The sequence below is a fragment of the Malurus melanocephalus genome, unplaced genomic scaffold (genome assembly GCF_030028575.1).
Source record: "Malurus melanocephalus ecotype Western Australia unplaced genomic scaffold, MMel_1.1 scaffold_81, whole genome shotgun sequence".
NCBI lineage: Eukaryota > Metazoa > Chordata > Aves > Passeriformes > Maluridae > Malurus > Malurus melanocephalus.
In genome coordinates, this window is record NW_026623313.1 from 146,606 (window position 1) to 173,989 (window position 27,384).

General features: G+C 50.4%; 1 protein-coding gene across 1 annotated transcript; it reads left to right on the top strand.

Moving 5' to 3' along the window:
* Positions 1-37: 37 nt before the first annotated feature.
* On the top strand, positions 38-25,855 carry TTLL4 (tubulin tyrosine ligase like 4). Its single transcript, XM_057367568.1, has 19 exons — positions 38-109; positions 6,837-8,097; positions 8,779-8,888; positions 9,316-9,373; positions 11,319-11,443; positions 11,834-11,944; positions 12,873-12,949; positions 13,586-13,780; positions 13,860-13,942; positions 15,009-15,137; positions 15,766-15,888; positions 17,389-17,487; positions 18,050-18,184; positions 18,909-19,046; positions 20,881-20,983; positions 21,549-21,759; positions 23,964-24,034; positions 24,620-24,702; positions 25,485-25,855. Exons 2-19 carry the CDS (start codon positions 6,890-6,892, stop codon positions 25,651-25,653), a joined length of 3,228 nt encoding a protein of 1,075 aa, XP_057223551.1. The 5' UTR covers positions 38-109; positions 6,837-6,889; the 3' UTR covers positions 25,654-25,855.
* Positions 25,856-27,384: the final 1,529 nt, after the last annotated feature.

Below are 27,384 nucleotides of genomic sequence, written 5' to 3' on the forward strand. Positions count from 1 at the left end.
AGAGGGCGGTGCAGCCTGCGGTGCGGTGGCTGCCGGGAGCTGTAGTCACGTGGGCCCGCCGGCTCCCCATGGTAACGGCGGCTGCGGGTCCGGCGGGTCCGGGCGGGCGGTGAGTACGGCGGGGCTGGCCTGGCCTGGCGAGCGGGACTGTGCTCGCCGCGGGCAGTGTGTGTCTCCCCGGGTGCCACCTTCAGGGTTCCCCTACGCGGGCGTAGGGCCCTTGGCCCCACAGTCATGCCTGGGCCTCGAGGAGGCACCTCGGTCCAACCCGGGCCTCTTCGCGGGGCTCGCCATGGTCTTGCCCTGTGACCCGTGGGGCTRGGGGTCGGCCCGTGAGCGCTCTGTGGCGAGATGTGCTGGGCTTGGCGACCTGGGTGGCGCTTCGGGGGCAGGATAGAGCATCCCGGTAGCACCTTTGGCTTCAGAGACTCACCTGGAGAAACGGGACACGCAGCATGTTCCCCAGGCGAGCAGCAGGGAGGAAGAGCTGGTTCCCCAGCCAGCCACCGCCCCAGGGTGCCTCTCCAACGGTACTTGGAGTATCAGTGAGGATGGAGCTGGGATTGCTCTGGCCCACGTGGGGTGCTGGGACATCTTGGCTGCTCATCCTTTCGCTGGGATCTTGGCTTGGCTGCTCTTGTGTAGTGAAAAGGTGCCCATGAATCTGACAGGTGAAAAGCAGAGCTGAGTTGAGACAAGCCTGGAATATTTCCTGAATGCCACCAGCGTTTGGGCAGGAATGAGGAGTGCAGGCGTGGGGAAGCCCTGCAGCATTGTGCCAGCCTCCTGTCTCTACCCAGCTGGGCTGTGGATGTCTCATGGGAGGCAGAGTTCAGCCACAAGCTCCACATCCAAACCCTGCCTACATGACTCTCTGAGATGAGGCTTGTATTTCTCATTGTGGTGTGCACCTCACAGAATGGGCAGATGACTCCTGGACAGTTTGGGGGAATTTCCAGCTGATTGTTGGTGTTATTATAGTTTTATAGAATAATATTTCCATGATTCTTACTGTTTGTACCCAGTAGATAGTAGCACTTGTCTGTTCTTTTGTTGCTTCCTTGCTGCAATTGTAAAGTTTTTGTATTAGGTGGTTTGTTTGATAAAGTGTGTTGAYAATTGGCCCCTCCAGCACCTCTGTCACGCCTGGAGTCCTTTTGCACAGCAGGGATCATATTTCAAGGAGGAGCTGAAGGGACAAATGTCACCATCCCCAGATAATGATGCCTGTTTGGAGATGTCAGGTCACTGACACAGGCTGGGGATTTTGGCTGCTGCACCAGCCTGGCTGGGTGCCACTCTTTGACATTTCCCGGGTTCCTGCCATGCATCAAGTCTGGGAGTATTTGGCAGCTTCTCACCTTGAATCTCTGTTTCTTCTCCACTCCTGAGCTCTGAGAGATCGYAATATGGAGTGAGAGTTTTGCAGTGTCTTCAGAAGAATTTTTCCCAGCTCTGTCAGGAYGTGGAAGAGTCCTCAGCACATGCTGACAGACAAACGTTGGAACCTTTTCTTCCAACTGTAGATAYGTTTCGGTAAAAAGTATCAAGAACAGAGGATGAACTAAGAATTTCTGTGTTTTGAATTAATTGGGTAGTTCTTGTCTCCTTGCTGTGTGTTGGTATCTTATTTCACTCACTCCAAATCCTTCACTTTTATTTTTCTGCTAAAGRCTAGCCTGCCTAAGACCAGATGGAGCTGTGCTGACTGCCCTCAGTTCCTACACTGGTGACCAAACTTTTCCCAGGTCTTGCAGTGTAATTCTYCTGTACCTTTTCTCCCATCATGAAGCTCAATTGAAAATGCTGTCCCTTCAGTCTGGATCTTCAGAAATGGGCTGTAGACCTTCTTGGCGAAAGAATGTTAGACTCCTYGTGGTTTAGCTTGTTGCTTTTAACCCAGACTTGTTTCCCTATTTTTGTTTGTTGCAATACCACTGCTCCTGTAGCCCATATGAGGAGAAGGTACAAATCAGAGGTGGGAACAAGGGCAGGCACTYGCCAGCTTCCCTGCTGGGGATGCAGAGCTACATAGTCTGCTGTCACTGTGCAGCACATTGGCTTTGTGGTCTGGGGAATCTGCCAGTGAGAAAAGTTGATATCCTTTGGTAGCAATAGGGRCTCCATGCTCTGCACCATTTGCCCTTTGCTGTGGCCCCTGCACTGTCTGGTCACAGCCAGGTCAGCCCTCCTGGGGTGAGCACTGAACCAGCCCTTTATTTTAGGTGCCCCTGTAGTGTTCAAGCTACAGCTCTCTATTTTCAGCCTAGCTATGCCASAGTCCCTCACCTCATCTGGCACTGTTCTTCAGTGCCCTGAGAGTGGTGGGAAAGTCCCTTGTGATGTCAAACACATGAGCCTTCAGTCCCCAGCCCAGCCTGTGTGTTGCATGGGGGGAGGCATTTACTGGAGCACAGGGTGAGGTGGTGGCTGAACGTGAACTCTCCCGTGGCTTGGTCTACCTAAGGTCTGCCTCCACCTTGGAAYGGGAGCATACACTGGAGCTACTCTATTTCTCTTGCAGGGCACTGCTCTGCTTAGGTAAAAGGATCACTTTGCGCTTCCATACACTTCTCATGCTTCTTCTGTTTAGTGTGGAGTACAGTTCAGCACTGCAGCTGTTGAATGGAAATGACCAGTCCCAGCACAAATGCTGGGCACAAACAATGCTGGGATGCAGGTGGAATTTGCTGATACATCCTCACAGGTTGGTTTCTCACTGTCTTTTTGGTTTTTTTATGTRAGTGGCCAAGCAAAAACTTGGTGTCTTGATTAGGACAGAAATTGGTTGTCATCCTCTGGATTTGCACACAAAATGTGGTTCTGTAAGGATGATACTGGTGCTGAGCGGGAACAGTGATGCTTAACTGTGGCAAAGCAGCACACCTGGCTGTAGGTCTCTGCACCACTGGCATTTCTGTGGTGGCTAAGCTGTCTCTGAGCTSTTTTGTCCTCATGGACAACTTCTTGTGGCCAGCACCACCCTCTGCTCTTCAGCTTGAACTTGCTGGTGGCTTCAGGCGCTGCTTTGGCTTGGTAGTGACTGCACTTAAGGCTMCGTATTGTTTGGAGCTGATGTAGGGGAGGGAGGGCTGTTTCCATGCCCTTGAAACACAAGTTTGTACCCAGCTGTTGTTGATCTTCTTCAATGTTTTAAGTGTTTTGAAGGGATACAAACTCTTATTTTGAAATGCATATTGGTTTTAAAATCTGTTTGTTTTGTATTGTGTTTAACTTGCTTGTTCAAGCTTTAATCAAAAGCCTCAGAGTTGTGAGTGAGGAACTTTGTGTGAACTCAGGTCTCATTTAGAAAAAAGATGTTATCCTTTTAAATCATAAAAAACAGAAATTACACCCTGCAATGGCGTGGAAAACAGTAGCAATTGCAGTTGTCTAACCTACTCTCCTTGTGACTTTGGGCTGTGTGTGGCTGACAGCACATTATCAGGTCAGCTTGTGGTGCATACATTTACAAGCTCTTGTTATTTTAAGTGTGTCACCAAGCTGGGTTTAAAATAACCTCCCCAGCCCAACTCCTTTAASAATGGGATGATGTGCACGTCCGAGCTCTTAAGGTCTTGTCCTCTCCTGTTTGGAATAGAACTGTGAGGAGCTGCCACACTGCCATTAGAGGAGCACAGGCCGCAGCAGGGCTCAGGCTGGAAGAAAGGATTTTAGTGACACGTACAAGGCTGTGCAGAGCCTGTGGTGTGTTGGCTGTGTGCACCTGTGATGTGACATTCATACAGGCTCTGGCAGTGCTCCAGCTGACATCCTGATGCTTAAGAGCAAGCTGTGTGGCAGTAAAGGGTGCTGGCAGAATAATTGTAAGTAACTGCAGCTGTATGGTCATTCCAACAGTGACAGCTTTGGCCTCTGTGTGTCAATCAGTCCAAGCTAAAATCCATTARTTACTTGGTTGGGTTTGAATTCCAGCCTGGCCAGTTCACCCAGGGCTTTTCCTAGCTCATGTTTCTACCATCAAATTTCAAGAGTGTACTTCTACTGCGGTTGTGAGATGCAGAGCAAATTCCGGCTCCTTTGTTATAGGGTTGGGTTGGCAGAACTAGGGATTGCAGCAAGCTGTGATCTTTGTCACCCCAAAACTCCAACTGAGTTAAACATAAAGGGAAAACTTCCCTGACTGGAAACCAGCAGGGATTTTCCCTGGGGCAGGTGACATTGTTTCTGCCCAGAGTCACAGAGATTGGTGGCTACTGTCCTGTTGTGACCACAGTCTGGCATGTGAAGATGCCTCAATCTCTACCAGATCTCCTGCATGCTCAGCAGCTGCTTTGTCAAGCTGTCCAGTGAGGGTGGGGGACAGTTGTCAGGTGGGCATCTGAGGTGGCTGTGSTGGCACTGAAGGAGGTGGGACAGAAGGTTGGCTGGGTGGAAGGACAGGTAGCCTGGGCTAGTGTTGCCAGTCTGGATGCATCCTGACTTGCCCCATGTGGGGTCATCTTGCTTTCATCCTTCCTGCTGCTATCTCTGAGCTCCTGTGTCTCCACAGGGAAACAGTGGCGGTGACTAGCTGTTGGCCAGCCTAGTCCTTACCTGAAAGCTGTCATAAATGCCTGCTGCTTTCTTAAGCAGCTGCTGCTTTCAGCACACCCCTCCCCTGTGCTGGCCCAGATGCTTCTGCAATTCCATGACAAAACTGCTCCAGAGCGGGGCAAGCTTAGCATATTCTCCTSTGCTACTGTGGGGCTGGGTTGCAGTCAGTGTTAGCTAAGGCTGTGCCAGGGTTAGATGTCCACCCTGGCAGCCACAGCTGCCTGCAGTACCCCCGCGTCTCTCTGTCAGTCACATCTGTGCTACTGTTGTCACTTACTCCAGATCAGGATCACACAGGGCTTCTGTTGGCATTTTCACACCTGTGTATAAGCTGACTGTAAGATTCACAGCCCTTGTTACAGCTTCATTAGGCCACATCACTTTTATTTTTACAGCAGGATGATTCACTGATAGCTGTAAAGCCTGGTGAAGATGAGGTACAGATGGCTTTCACTGCAGGCTGGTTTTGCAAGGTCATTCACAGCCGGGTGAGAGCGCAGGCGATGGCTAAACTGGCAGCACATGCGGTGATGCCACAGTGACAGACCCTCTAGGCTGGAATACTGTCATTCTTCTTGAATTTTAATTTGCTCTTTGAYACCTACACTCACTGGTGTGCTACAGTCACCTTGTGGTCTGTGTGCGTTTTTGAGCTGGGTGCATCTTGCAGTGGGGGGCAGCGTGTGAAARTCAATCTTCGCTCCCTTGTTTACTGGGGGAAATTTGAGCTGGGCAGGTGGTGGCATCTGAACCACAGCTTCTTGGCCCCGTGCTAATCACTGTGAATGTCACAACACAGCCAGGTTTGCTGCTGGGGGCAGATTGGGTAGTAATTGAATAGTGTGGTACATCTCATTTGTGGGATTCTCTTCCCTRGGGCTTGGAGTCCCTCTGGGCTGCAGCTCCCACTGGGATGCAGGCGTCCTGTCCTCATCAGTTCTCAGCGTGACTGTACAAGTGCTAACAAGCAGTGCAGCCATATGGGCGTGGAGTGGACTTGGCACCTTCCATATTTCCTTGCAGAGCTTGGCAGGGTAGCAGCCCTCCTTGAGAATGTGTAACTCCTTTGGGATCCTGTATGGGATGTTCCATTTCCTACATCCTCTGGCTGAGATGCTGCTGACCTGATATGTGCTGGAGACTGGGGCTGATTCACAGGTTGAGGTCTGGCAGGTGTGATGGCATGAGCTGCTGTCACAGTGCTACAGAGCAACCTCAGGGTCTCCAAGCTACTCTTTAACTGCTGCATCTGAGGCTTGTCTTTCATGTGAGAGAGGAGTGCATATGTGCATTTCAAGAAAAGTAACAGTGTGATGGTTGATGCCCTGCTTATCTTTATGTACCCTTTTTTTTTAAAAACATGCAAGCATGTGAGAGCTAGAAGGTGGAAGAACCAGCCAGCCTGCTTGGAATTCAAATTCCTGTCACAGCTGTATCCAGGGGTCCTGGAGCCATGTGTTAAAGCAATAACTGGCTTGTGATTTGTTTTCTCTTTTCCCTTCTCAGGCAAGAGGATGTTGCAGGTATGGTGTAATAGTTCATTCTAGGAGGATTCAGAACACTTACATCTGCAGCTCTGGGGTCTGCCAGTTTGCTCTTTGCAGKAGACTTTTCTGTAGGACTGCAATGGGGAGAAATGTCTGTGCACATTACTGCCAGTCTCTGCTGGAAATGGAAGGGTTGATGTTAGAATAGTCCTTAGACAGTATTTGCTCCTTGCTGCCTTCTCAGTCCTGAGCTCTTTAGGATGTCCTTTAGGATGTCCTCAGCTCTTGCTGAGCTTTTCTGCCTAAGTGAAAAACACATTCCTTTTAAAAGCAAGGGCTGAGGTTCTCATCTAGTGGTGTCATATTGTGAAGTGGAGCTTTAAGTAGCAGGGAGAAAAAAAAAAACCGTTTTGGGGCTGGTGGTAGAGGCTGATGTTGGAAACACACACCTGTAGGAGTGGGCTCCAGCTGCTGTGTGGGTCCCAGGCAGGAAGCCTCTTTTTGCAGACAGGGCTGCTGTGCTGGGGCTGCTGCCCCATGTCTCTAGCTGCTGGTCAGGCACTTCTGTGTGTTTGTAGGGTACAAGCTTTCCTGCAGATGGCCCTCTCTACATTGTTCTTTGCATCCTCTGGTTTCATGTGCGATGCCAGCTGTTCTTTGACTTGGTGAGCTCAGTGGATGGGAGATGTGGTTTTCATCCTGCAGGAAAAGCAGCTCGCCTTATGTGGCATGGGGCTGGATGCTGTGCCCTGACAGGGCAACAGTGTCTTCCATGCTGTCCTCTTGTTTCAGGCCAGCAAAGATGCTGCTGTAGATGACTGACTCGCTTGTGCCTCACTTGCTACATGGCCTCGGCAGGACCAGGCCATGTTAACCTGGGCCGCAAACAGCAGAAGAGTGTTGGGCTGGAGTCAGGCACCCTTCTGGCAGAAAGATCTCAGCCGTTCTGGGCCTGGCGCCTCGCTCAGCAGCAGGCGAAACCTGTCTGGAATTTAGATAAGAGGTATGTGAGTGCTTTCCAGAATCACATCCTGCTGCCCTCAGGGATCCCTCTGCAGCAATCCTGCTTCTTGTGCTCACCGTCGCTATGCCATGCACAGCCCACTGAAGACACCCTCCGAAGCCCTCGAGGTATTGGCTCTGTCAGAGGAAGGGTGATGTCTTCCTTGCTGATGGAGCCCTGCCTGCTGGCAGAGAAGCACTCTGGGACTGGGGTCAAAGGCTCTGCTCTCAGCTCAGGCCAGCAGGCTGCCTGCTCCTATTCATCAGTGCTCAATAACAGCTCCTTCCTACAGCCAAGCAGTGCTAAAGTGCCTTTTCTGCAGTCACTGAAGATCAAAAAGGTGGAAAACACTCAGAGTTTTCCTACTGCCTCATGGTCCCACTCCAGAAACAATGAAGACGGCTTCCCTAGCAGCCTGATCAGCAGAGCAGTGACAAATAGCAGCCTTGTGTCGCAGCAAACCGCAGTCCCCTCCTTTACCCCTGTGCCAAGCAGTGTGGTCCTCAGGAAGGACCTGTGCTCCTGGGAGGATGCTAAGGGGAGACTTCACAGCTCAAAAGAGGAGGAGCCAGAGAAGGGCCTCTTGAAGGCTGTGCAGCTGCTACCCAGTCAGGCTGCCACACGGAAGGGCTTTGGGTGCCAAGTCGAAAGTTCTGGCCTTACGAATGTCAGCATCGTGTCCAACTGGAGCAGCAGGAGGAGACAGCATATCGGAGTGCAGATCATCCGGAAACAAACCATCTCTCCCCTGAACTTGGAGCTGGGGAGCCATCGCCTTAAGAGTAACTTGAGCCTTACGGGCACCTGTGGTGCCATAGCCCGCCCTAAGCGGATCAGTGTCCGTCCCTTGGCTTCACGCACTGGCACTACCAGCTCCAGCACCAGCTCCCGTTCCATGGGCACGCGGAGCTCTCTGTGTGCTGGGGGCCAGGTGGCAAGAACAGAGCCTCTGCACTTCACTGTTATCTCTGAAGTAACTGCACAGGTGTCCACCATCTGTCTGGAGAAAGAGAAGAAACAGGCCCAGGCTGTGGTCCCAAGAAAGCTTAGGTGAGTAGAGGCAGGAGGGGGAGGGAGGCTGCAGCAGGATGTGCCAGGCTGGCCATTGCATCTGTATGTGCTGGGAAAGGAGCAGTGTGGGCAATACGGGGGGACTGTAAGAATAACCATGGGTTGTCCTTGAGTAAAACCCAACTGTGGCATCCTGGTGGGTGGGGGCCTTCCTACAAGCCCTAGCTCGAYGCAGGCACTCAGGATGGCTTGAAGKTGTTCCACCYYCTCCTTCAACYGCAGCATGAAATCACTGTGTGGCACGTCTAGCTTGTTCTCTGCAGTCAGGGGGCCCTGTCCACAGTGGTAAGCTCTGCACATATGTTGAATAAAACCTTACTGTTGATCCAGGTCTTCCTAGTCAGAGACATGGATTTATAATAGAACACAGARCTGATACAGGATAGAGACTGTGCAAGGATATGGAGCTCCTGCTTTCCTGGTGGGAAAGGGTGTCCTTGTTCCTCTTCGTTCTAGCTGCTCTGGAACTTGTTCCTTCTCAGCATGCTCTGGGGCCTCTCCATCTTGCTAGTTTGGGATGAGTGCTTGTACCTTGGCACTGGAGAGGGCAGTGCCCTCATTCCCCTGTCCACATTATCTCATGCTGTTTCATGGATTTCTGGGTTTTTTAGCCCCAGAAAGCATGTGCCATTCCTTCTAATGTGATGTCCTTTGTCCCAGTGCTCCTGCTGACACGTCACAACTAGAGCTGAGCCATCCCGAAGATGATGCAGAGGAAGAACTTCCTGATGGTCTGGACGAGAGCTGTGGTCAGGAGGAGTATGAAGACAGTGAGTGCCGATTCCCCAGGGAGGGCTGTGCTCCATGTCTCAATGTAGGGAGTGCAAGGGCTGTCTGGGAGCTGGGGGGTGAGAACAACTGCCCTCCTGTTTTATGTTCACACTGTTGTTTCAGGATGTGCTGAACCCAAAAGTGATGTACCAGCAAGCAGGAACTGCATGGGTTCCTTTGGGAAGCAAGCTAAGGTTCACCCATGTCCTSTAGAACTTACCTATCTCCTCTCTGTGCAGGGCGCTCAGCTCTGCCCCCTTCCCTGTTTTTTACAACACCAATTAGTGGGGAAAAGTGCAGGATCCAAGGATTTGGGGCAACTGGAAGGTTCTGTCCCCTGGAGCATTTGTATTCTCTCTTCCCTCCCTAACTATGTGTGCATTCACTCCTCACGGAGACAAAACTTGAGTTTGTTCCATCCTTCAGGTGACTCAGATGCTTCCTCTGATGCATCAGACAGACACTCCGTGATTACTGTATCCAGGTTAGTAGCTGTAAACAGTGCACTGAACTTGGCATATTTGTCCAGATTTGTCCCAGGACCTGAGGGAATGGCCTGAAGTTGTGTCAGGGGAAGTTAAGTTGGATATTAGAAAAGGGTTTTTCACCCAGAGGGTGGTTGGGCATTGGAACAGGCTCCCCAGGGWAGTGGTCACAGTACCAAGCCTGACAGAGTTCAGGAAGCATTTGGACAATGCTCTTGGGCACACGGTGTGACTCTTGGGAATGGTGTTGTGCAGGGCAGGGAGCTGGACTCAGGGATCCTTGTGGGTCCCTTCCAACTCAGCATATTCTGTGATTCTGTCATCTTTGCCCTCCATGGTGAGACACGGTAACATGTGGGGTAATGGAGTGAAGGTAGGAACAGATGTCCCAGCCAAAGCGAGTTTCCTTGCTACCCTACAGACTAGAACTGCCTCTCTTGCTACAGGCAGGAGGCTGTAAAGTGCTAAGGGTGCATCCACTGCAGCAAAACAGGGGTCTTAATTTCACTGGCACTGTCTGTTGCTGGGTTAGTTTTACTGGGTTAGATTGTGCTCTTGGAATGTCATTGCCTGGCAGATGAAGCAGAGTGGAGGTGTCCTGGGTCAGAGATTGCAAAAGCTCTGTAGAGTTTCCTCTCTCAGCATTGCATCCTAGAAACAAGTCCTGGAGCCTGGGTTTTTCTTTAGCTTTTGGGAGAATCTTTCTCTGGGGAGGATTGGTCAGCCTCGGGCCATCTGAGCCCTGCTTCCATGACTTCTGGCTGACCTTTGTTGTACCTRTTCTTGCCCATGCAGCAATGGGAGCTGGTCTTGCACCAGGGCTGCCTCAGGCTTTGCTGTGTGCCTGACAATTGGCTGCTTCCCGTCATGTCATCACTAACCTGGGAGACAAGCAAGGCTTTCTGTGAGCAAGTRTTAAGCCTTAGGGTGCTGCAGGGCTCTGGGTGTGCACATGTGGTTGTGAAAGTCCTGCAGAGGTGGTGTAAACTGGCCCTGAAGCTGTTTCTGGCACAGTGTGTCTGGTTGGCCTCTGGGGCAGACTGGGGRAGCAGTGCTTGGGTCAAATACCTCTTGCAGCAAGGAGGGAGGGATGTTAGCCACTTCTTTGTGCACGCTGTGTGCTGGCCTGGTCTTGAAACCTTTGCAGCTGTCTTCTGCCTTCAGTTTGTTGTGGGCAAAAGCAGTTTTCTRCCTGAGAATCTTAACCAATATAATCCTATGCCAATTAACAAACTTTAAATGATTGATTCCGGTACTGAAAAAAAAAAATACAATGACTTAGAGAAGTCTTCCTCCCCCATCCTGGTGTCTAGTCCTTTTACACAGGCTATACTCAGTCCTTTCAGTGAGGGAAGGGGTAGCCTGTGAGATTGTGGACCGTGTGTTGTGGTTCCTTTTCTTTTGCTGCTCTTTGTTCCTTGGAGGATTGCTCTGGTGTGGCTTCTTTCATTCACTGCAGTGGCAGATATTTGCATATACATTCATTGCATACTCTACTTTTCACTTCATTACAAACTTTATAGATACATTACAAATRGTACCCCTCCTTCCAAGTATTGGGRCATGCTGTGGTAAGGTGTACGTACAAAGAGTAAAACTCCATCCCTCTTCTCGTAACACAACCCAAGAGGGTTGCAATGGTTAAATCATCTGTATTATGATTTCTACCCCTTGTTTGCGTGGACAAGATTATGGGGTTTGTCACATGAAAAACTCCACTCCTTGCCCTAGCAAATAGCAAACACCACAGTGGTTACTTGGCATGTGCATTCATTGTAGACTCACCCCCTTYATTGCTGCAGACTGAGTTACTGACCTTAGTGCCCATTGCTTGCACCACATTGCAATGACAATGTAAATTCCAGATTAAGGCTCCTTGCAGCTTCCCCCTTCTTTTGTTACTTTTCATTTTTAGCCAGCTGCCTACTGCTTCATCTTTCCTAGGAATTGCGTCAAGTATCTGACCCAGCCGGCTGARGCTGAGGAGAAAGTGCTCAAACCAGCTCTTGTCTGCAGTTTATTCCCTAATGTGCCTCCAACTATCTACTTCAGTACTCTGGATGAGACAGGTGAGCCAKGGTCTGTTGCTGCACAGGGTGAGAGTGGCCAGCCCATTATTAGGGAGCAAGTGGAGCTAGCACAACAGTGTGGTSCTGGCTGTCAGTGGCTGCTCTAAACCCTTCCCATGATGAGACTCAGCACTGTTGTGAGATCCAAAGGACTGGAGTAAATTGCCCAGCTTCTGTAGTCTGGAGGATGTCTCAGGCTGTCACTAAATGTTCCAGTGTCCTGGATCTCCCCCAGCTGTGGAGCCTTCTGCTCCATGTTGGATTTGCAACAGGGGCTATGCATCCTCGTCTACAGGCCTGGTGCCCGTGCAGCAAACCATAAGAATTTTGCAGCTATAAAAAATCCAAATGTTGTGTTTGCCTTCCTTCAGTCCTTTTTTTGCCTTCTAGTGGAAAAGCTGCCTTGGGAGCAGAGGAAGCTGCTGCGATGGAAAATGAGCAGAGTCACGCCTAACATAGTGAAGCAAACCATCGGCAGGTCCCACTTCAGAGTTAGCAAAAGTAAGTTTGGGGAGGCAACGTTGTGTCTTTCGTTGCCTCTGGCCCATGGGCAYGAGAAGGCAGAATCACTGCAAAGAACAGAGCAGGAGCAATTCAAGCTTGGCACTGCGGGATCCTGGGTTCACGTTTTTGCTTGTCTGACCTGTATTATTCAAGTTCTGTGGGTTCTGGCAGGTTTGATCTCCCTCTTGGTTTGTTCCTGGCAYAGATCACAWAGATTTACTCCTGGGCTATCAGGAGCTAAGGCAGATGTGGRGCAGCTTTGCTCTGKTTTGCCACTCTGAGGAGGCTGRCCCTCATCTTGTRCCAGGCCCAGCRCTGCTGCTCCYTGTCCCCAWGTACTGAGGAGTAAGCCATCTTCTYTGACCATAGCCAGGGTTTTGAGGGTCAGGAATCTTGTCAGTGAAGAGATGTGTAGGAGAAGCGSTGAGCATTTACAGATGTGCATACTCTGGAATGTGATCTGGAAGTATTTATGGGSCTCCTGCATGTATCAGGAGACCTCTGGACAGACTGTTTTGGGGCCATAATGAGACATGGAGGGTGAGCAAGTCCTAAGAAGTTTTGACATCCTACATGTGCCTTTGCAGTGCAGCACTGATTGGCCAACTGCTWTGTTTGCCAGCTGTAAAGCAGAGAATTCAGGGTATTGGGGAATTAAAGCCATTCCTTTGATGCTGTGCCTCTTCAGGTCCTTGCAATGGTCATGTTTGCATGGATATGACCCACTTGGTTAACTGAATGCCRCTCAGAGCCCTTGCTTTGGCAGCTTTGCAGTAGCCAATATGAGTTCTTTGTGCTGTAGCTGTGCCGCATCTCAGGCRCGCTTCTGCTAGCCCAAGGAGATAAGGAGACGGGGTGCTGGGGGTTGAGAGGGCATCATGGGTGGCAGGGTACTTGGTCATGGACTTGTCTGTTTTTCCTGCAGAAAGCAATGACTGGCTGGGTTGCTGGGGCCCCCACATGAGATCCCCTGGCTTCAAATCCATCAGGGAGCACCAAAAGGTAGGCAGTGGTTTGGGCTGACCTCCTTCACATGCCTGGAGAGTGTGCTGGMAACAATTTGGGTGCTCCTCTCTTCAGGACTGGGTGTTTTCTGTTCAGGCTGTCCCTGCAGTGATCCTGCCAAATCTGGGAGATGAGTCCAAGAGACGGGCACAGCTGGATGAGCATCTTTGCTGTGAGGGTGTCTCTTGCACAAGCTGAGGCCATAGCAAATTTGCATTTATTTGTGAGGTTGTGTAAATTCAGTCGTTGCTGCTTTAAGCAGTCCTTCTTCTGGCAGAACTGAGGGGAAGGGACAGTGCCCTCCCTGCCAGTGCAGCAAAGCAAGCGTACATTAATGAAATCACAAAACAGTCAGGTCTGGCTCATGGCTTGGGAAACCYGCGAGAGGCTGAAGGTTTGGTATCTATCGCAAGTACATGCTTGTTCTGGAGCACTGTGATGCTCTAAACTATGCAGTTTGTGCCTGCAAAGCTTCAGGAGCAAATCAGTTTGGGTGCAACCCTGGGAGAGGAACAGAGAGTGTCACCCTGTACTCTATTCAAAATGGATGTATCCTCTGCCCAGAGGGCAGGAAAGCGTGGGCAAGGAGTTGGGGAAGCAAGGAGATCTCAYAGCATCTGTGTTCCTTTCCAGCTAAACCACTTCCCTGGTTCATTTCAAATTGGAAGGAAGGACCGTCTGTGGCGCAACCTGTTGAAGATGCAGGCTCGCTGCGGGAAAAAGGAGTTCAACTTCTTCCCTCAGTCCTTCATCCTGCCCCAGGACATCAAATTACTCAGGAAAGCGTGGGAGGAGGGAGCTAGCCGACAGAAATGGATTGTGAAACCAGTAAGAGTAAAGCAGAGCTCAGTCCTCTATCCTCTTGTAGGCTTAGGGAGTAGATCTGATCCTTTCTTGTGTTTTGCAGCCAGCATCAGCAAGAGGCGTTGGTATCCAGGTAATCCACAAATGGAGCCAGCTCCCGAAAAGGAGACCACTGCTAGTACAGAGGTGAGTGAAGATAAAACCAGGGTTGACACATAGCCTGGGACCTCTTGGTGTCTTGGATCTCTGGCCAGTTCTGGGCCTCTGCCACTGTGTGGCAAAGGAGAATTACCTGATTTGCTTCTGGAGGCTTCTTTGGAGACTGGGTTTTCCACTGCTGGAGGTTTGGCCTTGCTATATGGGCTTAATGGAGTGCTCACTCTCTCTGCATAGATATTTGAGTTCTCAGACACAAATTGGCTTCATTGGCTTTCTGGAGCTTCTGTCTGGTAGATGGACAGCTTCAGCTCTGCTGTGGTCTGGCTCCCACCCCTCTGTGCTCTGGGATTTGTCATGTYTGGGGACAAACAAACCTTATCCAGTCCACACAAGCACAATGGGAAGAGAAGTCCCAGGGAAGAGGTGGCAGTTGTCAAAGATTTCTTCTTATCCAAATTAGAATGGTTCAGTAAGAGCTTCAGTGTGTGTAGATATTGGTCAAAGGAATTTCTTAAAATAACAGAGTTCTCGGTGTTCTTCCCMTTTGCAGAAAAGTGGAATAGTTCATCTTGGTTTGAGGTTGATTTCTGGGAAGATTCTTGTGAGGGCAGGAAAATTGTAGTGTTTGGCAGACATGGAACTGCTGTGTTTCCTTGTTTGCTCTCCTTGTCCACTTTCCATGCAAAGAGATAGACTTTCCAATGGAAAAACATGAACTGGGATGAATAATCAGATGCTTTGGATTAAAATATCCAACTCTTTCTGCTCACTGTACCAAACCATCTGTGGTGTTTTGCGTGTCTTAGATGTTCCTGAATRTTGTGATCAGTGTTGTGGGTGTGGAAAAGCTACTGTGTCTTAGAACTGGGGAAAATCTCTTCAGAATGGAACTGAGCAGAAAGAAACACTGCTTATGTGCTGCAGGAACTCCTCATCTCATTTTGTCTGTAATTTGTGATGTAATTAACTTGGAAATGCTGTGCAAAAAGGCTTCTGCATTGATCCCCTGTTTTGCCAAACCTTCTAAGCTTGGARTGAGACATGTTCCTTCATATGAATATCATAACCCTTATGTGCTTACTTCCCTCTACAGATATCTGCACAGACCCTACCTCATTGGAGGGAAGAAGTTTGACCTGAGGATCTATGTTTACGTGACTTGCTATGACCCCCTTAGGGTCTACCTGTTCCAGGATGGATTGGTTCGCTTTGCCAGCTGCAAGTAGGTTCTGCAGGAGAGCAGTGCTGGAGGCTGCCTTGATGCTGAGGCATATGTGGCTGTGGGTACCTGCCTTGGCTGGGGCAGGAGGGAGTCATCCGTTATAGGGTAATGCTTAAAGCTGTATTTTGCTTACTTAAGAAGCAGTGTGGAAACACACGGGGTCGCTGCAGGTGACTGTGTTGAAAAGGAATGTGAGAGGATGCTGCCTACATCCAACTTTCCTAGTGCAAGATCAGCTCAGTGTAAAGCAATTCTTGAAATATGTTGTCTCTGCTTCATTCTGCATAAAAGCTGGCACACCAGAAACTGAGATATTTCTTCCAGTTTTCTTTGTATTGSCTCAAGCTGCTGCAGTTCCATCAGTGCTTCTGCTCACTGATGCTCTGGCTTTTATTTCTTAAGGACACACTGTGAGAGTGGGATGGCATTCCACTGTCCTAAAGCAGCCTGTTCTGTCTCATATTTTGTCCCATCAGCTCTGGGCCTGTGGGGACAGAGAGCTCCAGGCAGCAGAGCTGGTGAATGGCTGAGAGTGGTCTGAGATGAGAACAGAGTCTCTGCCTGCCTTGTAGACCTGGGGACAGCCAGTTCAATCTTGGACTGCTTGTGCTCCTCTTGCCTCCTCCAGGTACTCCTACTCGATGGACAACCTCAGCAACAAGTTCATTCACTTAACCAACTACAGTGTGAACAAGAAGAATGCAGCCTACAAGTCTAACTCGGATGAGATTGCTTGTCAGGGACACAAATGGTAGGTGCTGCTTTTAGGGCACAAGGTAGATCTTTCTATTTCCTGTTAAATCAGACTTCTTTTAGTATTCTTACCCAAAACTTGAACTCGCTTTCTGTATCATCTGCTCCCACTTGGCAAACTGAAAGAGCAGTGATTTTAGCATGAGTTAGTGTCAATGGAATCTGGATGGCCTCCCTGGCCTGTGACTCATCCTGTCCACTGCAGCTTGAGCTGTGGTTGCTGTTCATCCTGCCTGTGTCTGTGCCATTCCCTGCTTCCAGTGCTTCACTCACCTCTGCGCATTCATCCCCTTCCCCTGTTGTGGGGGTGATGGGATGTGGTTAAAGCAGAATATGATTTGTTTTGCTGTTAGAAATTGAATGGGTAATTGTGATGCTTAAATTGTTTTTTTGGGAGCTTCTGCCCATCTCACTCTTGACTTTCAAGTGTAGATAGAGAAAGAGACAGCCCTGGTTCAGAACTGTTAATTATGTGTTACTTATGGGAATAGGAGCAGTGGTGCCATTTCTAAGCCTTTGGGAGGAGGGCTGCAGTCTTGAAGGAGTTCCCATTCYCTGCTGTCCCATGGGTGAATGGATGCAAGCCCTGGGCACTTGTCTCTGATTCCATGGTGGTGTTTGAACCCTTTTAAAAATAGTGCAGGATAGAGTTCTCAGTTCTTGGCCTGGGCAGGACTATTGCACKTCAAGGGGAGCTGCAGAAGGTGCTTTGCTGTGGTTGGATTGCTTAGACTTGGACCTCCTACACAATGGTCTCCTCCCTCACTGGGACATTTAGCAGGGTCTTCTGCCTCCCAGCAGTTGCAATCATGTGGGGGTGAGATTATTTGGGTTTTCCATACTTGCATGCAAGTCAAAGCTGGCTGCTTCTGTGTTAAAGATAAGTGTGGCTGTAATCCATTCCATCTTGTATGCAGGAAGCGTGACCTTTGGATTCCTGGCCATTAGCCACATGGTCTCACTTGAGAAATATCTGAGCATCCTTGGCTCAGTGTCAGGGTAGCTTGCAGCACTCAATGCGGTGTGGGAAACTCCTGTAAATGCATAGATGCTCCCCCATGACGTCTTGTTACCCACATTTTTCAGAGATCTTTTTCATCCTTGAAGCCTCASTGAAGTGGCTTTAGCTAAAACATTTTTGGTCTCCTGGGACTCATGCTGAGCTGCTTTGCAGTCATGTGGGGGAAGGCCTGCAGGAAAGGGAGGGTTGCTGAGGACATGGAGGGGGAGGAAAGAGAAGATCTGGGCCTGGCTTACCTTGCTCATGTGCTAATTTGGGACTGTGCTGAGAGAAGTCTGTGACAGATTCACGTTCCTAGTAGCTTGGACTTTCAAGACCAAGGGGCCAGCCTGGGGAGAGCAGCAACCTGGACCTGGGAGGTTTGAAGGTGTCGRGAGGATTGCCATGTCAGGGAAGAGTCTTGTCAGGGCTCCCCTCTGTTTCTTTCATCACCAACAGCAAGGGGCTACAGAGCTACCTCTGCTTTCTCTCTCCCAGGGCACTCAAAGCTCTCTGGAGTTACCTGACCAAGAAGGGAGTTAATAGCGAGGCCATCTGGGAGAAGATTAAGGACATTGTTATCAAAACCATCATTGCGTGAGTCCTGGCACCCCTTGCTCTGTGTATCTGTGAGGTGTACCCTGGGCCCTTTGACTGTCTAGCCCCTTCTCAGCTTGGTTCTTTTGCTCTTAATTGAAACAGTGTCACTGCTGTTGGCTTCAGTATTTCTCTGAGGATCCCTCCTTTCATCCTGTTAGTTATGCTCATGCTGCAATAGCTGCAGTGAGTAAATAGACCTTACATTTCCCTGACCTGCTTGAAGGCCGGGAGGGTGGGTGCGCCCAAAATTGCTGAGCTTGCCACCTGCTCCCSTGCTTTGCCTGGGTGCCTGAGAGAATGGTCCCTGGTGCAGGATGAATCTTGTATTCAGAGGTGGATGCTGCCTGACAGAGCAGGGATGCTCAGGATGCAGTGCTGATTCCATATGTGGTGCAGCAGCAGCAGCTCACAGGCCTATGCCGGTCCCTCAGCCCACCTGCTCCCACAGCACGTGGCTGCATTATGCTTCCAGAACTGTCAGCTGTCAGCAGATGCTGTGAACAGCCAGAGCTCTGCTGTCTGACTGTCAGAAACAAGCTTTTGTTTTTTTGGCTTGCAGATCTGAGCCCTACGTGAACAACCTGGTGAAATTGTATGTGCGCCGGCCTTATTGTTGCCATGAGCTGTTTGGGTTTGATATCATGCTGGATGAAAACCTCAAGCCCTGGATCTTAGAGGTCAACATTTCCCCAAGGTAAAGCATATTCGAGCTGCAGCAGAATGTATAATGGCCTTTCTTTTATTACAAAGTGAGTTTGGCTTGTGATGTCCATTGTACCCTGTGCTGAAAGACTGTGGGCTTTGAAGCCTCCCTCTCCAGATTGCAGGAATCAAAGTCCTCTGTGTCTGTGAAAGCAACATTCATCTGCAGTTCAGAAAGCTTAGCTGGGCATGCTCCAGCTAGAGCCAGGGAAGAGTATGTTAAAAAAGGAAGGCCAAGGAGGGATGTGTCTTGCAGAGAATGGGTGATGGCAGAGATTTCTTTGTGTGGGMAGAAGCAATCAGCAGTTCCACTGCCTCGTGCAGCATTCTTTGCTTCCTGATGGCACCCRGCCGTGTGGTGTCAGCTGTGCAGGCAGGGCTGGGAGCTGCAGTGTAACCAAGCATGCTCCCTCCTGCCTGTGAGAGTGGGTGGGCATGAGGTGGACACAGAGCCTTGGCCCAACTCTGAGCTCTGGGGATGGATTTGCCTATTTCTAGCAAACTTGGGAAGAGATGGAAAAATTAACTGTTTCTGATAGGAAGCTCCCCTTTCAAAGAGCTGTTGTCAGGATTTTTCAGTGTCTCATGGCTGGTTTTGATGAGGCAAGGGGCAAGCTGGTGTTTGTATTCCGGTCAGTAATAACCCGGGGATTGATCTCAAGGTCATGGCACGTCCATTCTAGCACTCAGGCTGCTGTCATGCTTCCTCTCTGCAGCCTCCATTCCAACTCCCCACTGGATGTMAGCATCAAGGGCCAGATGGTTCGGGACGTCCTCAACCTCGCTGGCTTCGTTCTACCCAGCGTGGACAGTGTGGTCTCAGGGACACAGACAAGAAGTGGCTCTACCTGCAGGTCAGCCCCCTTCTCTGCCAGAGAAGCAAACTTTTTTCTTGAGTGATTTCATCTGGGTGGCTGCTTGGAGCCCAGCAAACACTGGCTTCTAGCTGTTGAGAGCTTGTGCTTGCTGGTGCTTCAGCTGCGGGTCCAAAGAACTTGCCTCATTGCCTGGGTATCTGGTTCCTCTGGTCCTCTTCAAGGCAGAAGGATTTATGCCCTCTCTGCAGGTTCATAGTTGGAAATSAGGCCAATGTAAATTTGCTTGCTCTGCAGTTAGTCAAGTCGTGCTCTCTCGTCCTTCCCCCTGCCAGAATTAATATGATTCTGAGTCTCACTGCCTCTCTCTTTTCTTGGAGGACTGGCTGGCTCTGTTGGGGCTGGATCCACTTACCCTCCGACTTACCAGAACTGACATGCTGCTRCCTGGAGCAAGGCTACACCTGTTATTTTGTAGATGCTGGAGTGATCSTGCCTCTGTTCTTTAGGCAGGACTGCAGGTGTCACATGGCTGCAGACCTATGGGTGGAGGTGTGCACAGTATTACTTTGCAGCTAATATAACTGTTTTTTTGTAGAATGCTGATTCCTGGRTATGTGTCCAGCCAGACCCCTAATTCTTCTGTTTCACCACAGCTAGGGCTTATGCTGGTTTCAAACCTGATGACTGGAAGGAAACCAGTCTGTTTCCTGCAGCAGAGTGGCTGCTGGCCATATGTCACTGAAGGATCAGCTTGCTGGGATAAGCACCAGCATGCAGTGATGTGTGGGCATGCCAAAAGATGGGACTCTTGCCCTTTGAGTGCTCTGTGCCTTCCGTGAAGGGAGAATCTTGGAGCATGGGCCTGTTCCAGATGGGGAGCTCTCACCAGCTTTGATCACATGCTGGTTTGTGGCTTCCAGTGGTGGTGCTGAAGGGGAGGTGTCCTYAGAGAGACCTGCAGGGGATTAAGTGGATCCCTAACATGGTTCAGATGATGCATTACSAGATTTCTTGTATCCAAGAGCAAGCTTGTTTAACTGTATCTCCTGCCTGGGAAGGATGTGAAGGGGTTTTTTTTTTGGCATAAGGGCAGAATTCCAGTAGATCTGTATGTTCCCCAAGCATCATGCAGCACAGACTCAAGGCTCTGCTTTCCCTGTTTGGATCTGCACACAACTAATAAGCTTCAGCAGCAGAACAAAAAAGCTATGTTGATAGATGGTTTAAAAGTATCTCCCAATATTCTGGCAAACCCAAATTGTTCGGTTGATGTTAGAATAGTTTAGATCGTTGCTGGTCAGATTGTGCAAAAGGCCAGGATTCCCCATGGCGTGTGGATCTGGAGCTGAATTAGAGTCCTGAGAGTTCTTGGATGTTGTCAGAGGAAGTTCTTCATCTAAGAGTTCTCTTCTTCCTTATACAGTACCGGTACTGAGTACTTGTACCCCCACCCCTGTGCTTGCAGTTAGGAAGATGTCTTCCAAGTGGGATGCAAACATGAGATCCTACCAGGCTTCATGTGCTGTGAATCAGGTCATGGTATGTCTTCGATCCTCCTGCATCCTATGTGAGTGTGAGGTGATGGCTCACCTTTTGGGTGAGCCTTAGTAAGCTATTGAAATGCCTTAGTGAGGAGCTGGCAGAATCCTCCCAGTTTCCCTGCTCCCATCCTYCCTGGATCCTGTGTTGATGCATAAGGCTGTAGGTTGATCATTATCTCAGTACTAGTGAAATCCTTGAGAAAGTGTTTTCTCTTTCATAGYATCTTCCTGAGGGTGTCATTACTCTCTCAGAAGTTGCTGGGTGCAGCTCTCCTGTGACAGGACTTTGTCTTCTTCACTTTAATTCTCTGCCTCTCTTGTGTTCTCAGTCTGGGCAGTGCTTTGAGGGAGAAGTCCAAACTAGTATCTGAGTATTTCAAAGCAGAGAAGATGAAGAAAGCCTATTACTCGATGCAGAAGATACCTGACCAGGTACAAAACAACCTCCTCTGTCACTTGCGCCATCCTGCCAAGCCCATGTCCCAACCAGTCCCACATCAGTCCCTTGTCCATCCCAGTCTGTCCCCTGTCCCTCTTCAGATTGTGCCCCTCTCTGAGGTCAGCCAGATGATGGGGTGCACTTGGGCTCCAGTGGCTTACCAGACAGTTGGTCAGAAATAAATTGGGTGGACTTAAGCCACTGTCTCACTGACTCATCTGTACATTAAAATAGGCTAGTGCTGAGGGGCACATTACCCACCAGTCCCCAAACAGTCTGARCACTTCCTGTTTCTCCTCATGTCTCTGTGCAGCTTTTATAGTCTTTGCCAGCTGACCCCATGCATGTTAATAGGGCCACTGGCCTTGTATGCCTTCTGGCAGTGTGTGTAAGAGAGGTTGGATGCAGAATTGGAGTTCTCCTCAGTTTGGTGCAGTGTCACCACTGAATGTAGATTCGTTCAGTTTCCATGTGGCCTGTGTCCCAGAGATCTCAGACACATGGRGACCTCTTCTTGAGAGACATTTCTTCCTGACCTTGGGTCCCTCTTGTCTGCAGGAGTTTTATTCGTCTGTCTTGGACACCCTGACTCCAGATGACGTTCGCATCCTGGTGGAGACAGAGGATGAGTATTCCCGGCGTGGGCAGTTTGAGCGGGTGTTCCCCAACCACTTCTCCATGCGGTACCTGCGCTTCTTCGAGCAGCCTCGTTATTTTAACATCCTGGTGACCCAGTGGGAGCTCAAATAYTACTTGGATAGACACAAAGGTAACTGCCCTCCTAAAGCCTGGCCCAGCCACCTGACTCAGGCAGGCTACCTGCCAGCAGTCGTGGGAGACTTCTGAGCTATGCATGTTGAGGGGGAGCTGCCTGCCTGCGTGCTAACCYCTAGGAAATGTGTTTTCTTCCCAGACTGCTTCAAATATCACAAAAAGCTTATTGTGAGTTGGTGAGAGGTGATGACTGTTCTGGTACACACAGCACCAGCGCTTCTAGGTGCCCTGGGCACGAAGCAGACTGGGATTTTGCCTTCAGCCTGTAACTCTGGCCTCTTACTGTGYTTCTCTGCTCTCTTTTGAGGGAGAAACAGCTGGACTTGCTGGTCTTTACTCCTGACAGGTGATCTGTGAAGGAAAAATTGGCCTATTTCCTGGTCTCCTGCAGCATTCTAATTGATGAAAAACAGTCAGCATACAGATGAAAATTTTTCCTAAACAGTAGAAATCTAGCTAACATTTCCATCYTTTCAAGGCACAATTCTGTATTTTGATTTAAAAAAAAATCAGCCTTTAATGAGGCATAGCTGGGCTGGACCATTTCCTTCTCACCCAGGATTGTCTCTGTCGGGGCAGCAGTACAGGCTATTTGGGAGAGAGTTAGTGAGGTCTAGCATGAAGGATTAGAGAACATAAAGACTGSCTGGCTCAGAGCTTTCTGACAAATATGTGATCTAGATGGAGAGGCTTCTGGAGGAGCTGGCACTCCACTGCGGCGACTGTATGTGTGCTCCTCACCTGGCTGTCAAGGAGAGAAAGAAGAAAAATGCTTTTGTCACTTTTCACTGGTGTTAAAGCAAATATCAAAGGGGTCAGTAACAGTCTTTCACAGAGAGACGGTAACATCATAGCCCTCACCAGCTGTGCTGTCAGCATGTGTCATCCTTTGCCTTGCTAATATCTTTGCTGGATGATCTCCCATCAACTGCAAGAAAGATTCTGTCATCGTTCTTACTGAAGTGCTGCCCTGAACTTTGCCACTCAGACAAGGATCCTGGTTCAGTGCTCCAGCTTCCCTGAAGGAGCCAAKTGAGCAGATTTGCTCTATCCCATCATTGCTCGCCTGTGAGCAGAACCCACCCCCCCTCTGTGCCTGTTCCTCTGTGTTCCATGCAACACTCCTCTTTCCCTAGCCAGGCTGGTGCACAKACCCAGAACAAGGCACCCAAGCTGCCCTGTTCCCTTTAACCCCCAACACATGGTTTTTTTTTTTTCACAAGGTTCTGGGAGTTACTGAAAGGTGACCGAAGAACAGGCTTTAGACAATAAGGATTTCTCCTGKTATCTGATAGCAAACCACAGTAATCCCTGCTGGATAGCATCAAGTTCCTAGCCATTGCTCGGCTTGTTCTTAATTCTCATAGCTTCTGGTATGACCCTAAGGCTCTTAAAAAGAAAACAGGATGGGAGTAGTCCTGTATTTCTCAATATTTCTGGATTAGCCAAGAGCAGGGTGCTTGGCTGTGCTGGGGACAGCTAGCAGGAGCCCTGGAGGAAGCAGACCCTGTTCAGTGCAGTTGAACACATGACTGCTTCATGACCTTGCTGTACTCTGGGACACCATGTCTTGTGTGTGGTGAGCGGAATGCTCCACTCCARTCACACCAGCCATGAGCTCGGTCTGTGCCAATCTTGCCTCCTGTCAGGGATGAAGTCTCAGCCCATGTCCAGCTCTGGATGGATCCCTGTAGAGAGGAGATGATGCACTGGGATGCTGTAGCTGATCAGTGCTGTGCAAGGAGGAGGTTGCCTGAGCTGCCCTTCTCTGGGAAAGGGGTCGATGGCAGTAAAGCTGCTCTACATTTGCACTGTAAGAACTTTCACTGGTGCAGCCCAAATCAGGTGCTGCTGTTAGCAGGCACCGGGCTCAGGGGGACAGCCAATCTGGTCTAATTCGGCAAATCCTGTGTTGCCCCAGTTTCCCTGTTTCGCTGAGCCTGCTGCACAGAATGTCTTGGCTCCCTGGGAGGAAGGCAAGCACTGCAGCAGCCCACGCACTGATGTTTGCTTGTACAAAGGGTGAACGCCCTCGGTTTACCCCGTGTTTGCKGGCGCTCAGGCACGTGTTCAAGTAGTCATTGCATAGCATGTTCTGTGTGGTCAGCACAGCATATTTGCATGCCCCAAGCTGGGAAGGTTTAACTCTTTGCTATCCTGGCTGTTTGTTCTCATTTCTTGTCTTCTGTCCTTTCCCAGGTCTAGAGCTGCTGAAGAACTGGTGCGTCAAAGGGTACCACACTGGGGCAAGGATAGATTTGGCCCAGATGGTGCGTATAACTGTGGGTAAAGTAGACAGAGATGGTTGTTTACCTGCGCAGAGCTGAGTAGAGAGCCTGCTTGTTCTGCATCCTCTGGCTTCTGTCTTACCTGTTKGCCTTCTTCCCTCTTTGCCAAGGCCTCCAGGAGTCTGGAAAAACCCATGCTGCCCTATTTCCCACAAACATGAAGTCATGAGCAGCATATCAGATCTGCAAGTATTTTGCATCTGAATATCCTTGGGTGCACTGGGCACTACATATTTGGCACCTATCCYGTCCATTGTTCCCCTCTGCAAGGGAGTCATCTCTGTCTGTTACTCCTGTGTCTTACAGCAGAATGATCCACTGAAAGAAACCCACTCTTTTGACCTCGAGATGCTCTACTCCCACTTTCAACAGAGGGATTCATTAGGCAGAGAGCAAAGATTGCTCTGTTTGCTATTCTGGGAACAGTCTGGTGGCAGTGACAATGCGCAGCAGTGAGGCAGCTCTGGCTGAAGCTCTCTAGGGCGGCCTATGGCAAAGCACAGCAGGCTTGAGGAATTTTTGCTACGACTTAAATAGCCATTCTGTTGTCTTTCTCTCCTCCCACAGTGGTCATTGCCAAAGTCATTCTTGCTCCAGAAGGGTATCATTAAATCAAATGGCTTCAGCAGGCTGGAACTGGGCAGACTGAGGTGAGTTTGCACTGGTTGTGACATTTATTGTATTCATAGTSTGGCTTTAGGACCAGTGTCCTGTTAGAGAACTGGCAGCCCAAAAAGCAGCTTTGTTTAAGGGGAGAGGAGCAGGTTGGTTTGCAGGCTTYGAAGCCTCTGCTCTCTGGAGAGCCAGCAGATGGGGCTGACATGGTGTCTGTGCAACTGGGCATGTCTCCTTGGCAGTGTACATGCAGCTTGGATGGGAGTGAAGCTCAGAACAGCCAGGCTAGGTGATATTTAGAGCTGTCGTGGTCAGAACATGCTGAGAAGATATTCCCCCCTGTCAGAACCTGTGTCACTTCTGTGGGCATTGATGTAGTTAACAATGAGCCAGAGGCTCTCAGCTGCACTGTTAGCTGGGGGAGCAGTGAGGCCTTCAGAGCTGTTGCACTCTTCTAGCTTCCCTGAGCAAAGCTGGGCTGCTGACAGCTTCCTGCAGAGGTGGAGGAGCAGAGTTTGTCTGGGTGAGCCAAACTGAAGGGGAGGCACACCCCTGGTCTCTAGTGATAAAGGAAAAGACATCATCATGTTCCTGGGCCGTGGTCAGGGTGGAGTTTGGTTTGCACACAGACAGGGACACCAAGCTGTGATCCTGAAGTCCCACTGATGTTGAGATAACTGTTGGGGTGAGTGGTGCTGTCTGGGATGGGAGATGGAGTAGGTGAGCCTGGGAGCCCTGTCTCTGAGTCAATGTGTTGTARTACTGCAGATATTTATTGTACCATGGCCCTTCTTGGTAATTTTTCACTGTCCCTTAGCAGCTCGAGGACTCCTTTTTCCTGCAGCACGGGCCTCTCTTCAGTTGATGAGGATGTCACGGGATGTCTGGAGCCCAGCCCTACTCAAAGCTTACCTCTCAAAAAGTGCACTGGTGGAGCCAACCAGAGAGCTGCTCGCTGCCTTGCTGACACTGCCCTGGTGATGTGACCRTGCAGTCACTGTCCCTCCCTGGGGACACATCAACCTACCTCAAAGGAAGAGACAGGAGCTGGCTCTCTAGAGCAAGGACTGCAGGAACCCTTCACAGTCTGCACGCTTGCTTGTGGGGCTGGTCTTAAAGAGGGATGTTTTCCTGGGCAAAGAGGAGAGCTGTGTGACTTGAGTTTCTAAAACAAGTGGTAAAACTGGAGGAAGTGAGAGTTGTCTGGTCTTTGTCCTAGGCTGTTCTTAAAGCCTGGCACGGTGGTTTGTCTGTCTGCTGCATTGGAGCTGGCTGAGCCTGCCCTTCTTGTCCCCAGACAGCATRGGCTGAGCCCTTGCTCACCTGCATCTGTGTCCTGGCAACTGAGGTTGCTCTTGCCCTGCTACAGCCTGGTCCCTGGAGAAAAGTCCCCAGCCACTACCCCACTCCTGGAAGGGAGTAAAACTGCCCAGTTTCATCCTTTCTGAAAGTCTGTACCAACATCCTGCCCTCCCCCAGCAACAGGCCCTGCGGGAGACTTCAGGCTTGCAGCTCAAGAAAGACCACGGGTACCAGTGTGCCTCTAGTTAGTTGTGGGGGCAATGGGGCTGCTGGGGAGGGAGCATCCTTCTCAAGGCCATTGGTCTTCTGGTGTGCCCTGCAGCGTATGTGCATGGACTGCATGCTGGTGCTCTTCTGCTGGGCTCTGCTCTCTATTTTCCCTTTGTTYCTCAAGGATTTCTATTAAATTTTAACACTCAGCTGCTTGCCTGGCTCTCATCTGCCTCCCTTTCCCTGACCTCTTTGTGTGTAGTGGGAAGCTCACCTCTTTCCATGCTTCACTGGGCTCTGGTACAGTCTTTTCCCAGTCCTTCCCAGAGCTGGGGGTAATTCTTGCTGCCCTGTGGCTGGTAAACATACCCCCCTGCATGGAGGAGCAGCTCCCAACACAACTGCTTTGGTCTGGGGTCTATCTTTTGTCTTGGGGACTATCCCATGCATCATTAACCAAGGGCAGCAGAGCAGTCCAGCCTTACAGGAGGGGTAGGAATGGTTGGGTGCCCAGAGCTGGCCTTTGCTGGTTCAGGGTCCTGACCCCCCAGCCTGGTAGGTGGATGCTGTGTGCTTGGGCACATTCTTGGGGCCCAGAGGAGGTGCTGAGCCTCATCTGTGTGCCCTGGGTCTGGTAGAAAGCGCCCTTCCCTCCCCTCTCCTCACAGCCCACCATTTCCCAGTGCTAGGYCCTGTTTCTCCGGTCTCCTTGGTGACAATCTCATCTCTCCTCGGCTTCTCTCCAGCACCTGAAAATAGCCTCCGAAAGTGGAGATGCCTGTTCCCTTCCCTGCTGCCAGTGCCCGTGAGGGCCAGGCTGGAGCCAGGCTGCTCAGCACAGCACAGCTGTAAGAGCCCGGCCCCATGGGCCCCCGCACCACTGCGGAATTCAAGGCCACCCTGTCAACCAGCACCGAGGCTCCAGCCTGGTCCCTCCTCTTCYTTCCCGCCGTGAGGCTGCACTAGGGGCACTCCTTGTACCCTGCCWTGGGCTGGTATCCTGCTGTTCCCTGCAGCCAGGCAGAGCCTTGTCCCTTGGGCCCTGTAGCCAACAACCCTGTAGTTTGCCCACAGCTGCTCCGGGCCGGCCTGACAGCCTCCCTGAAAGAGAAAATGGAGCCAGTAGCAGGCAGAGGGTGAGCGGGAGGGGGTGGTCCCATGGCAAGGAAGGAGGTTACCCCAGCGGTCGGGCTGCCCCTGCCAAG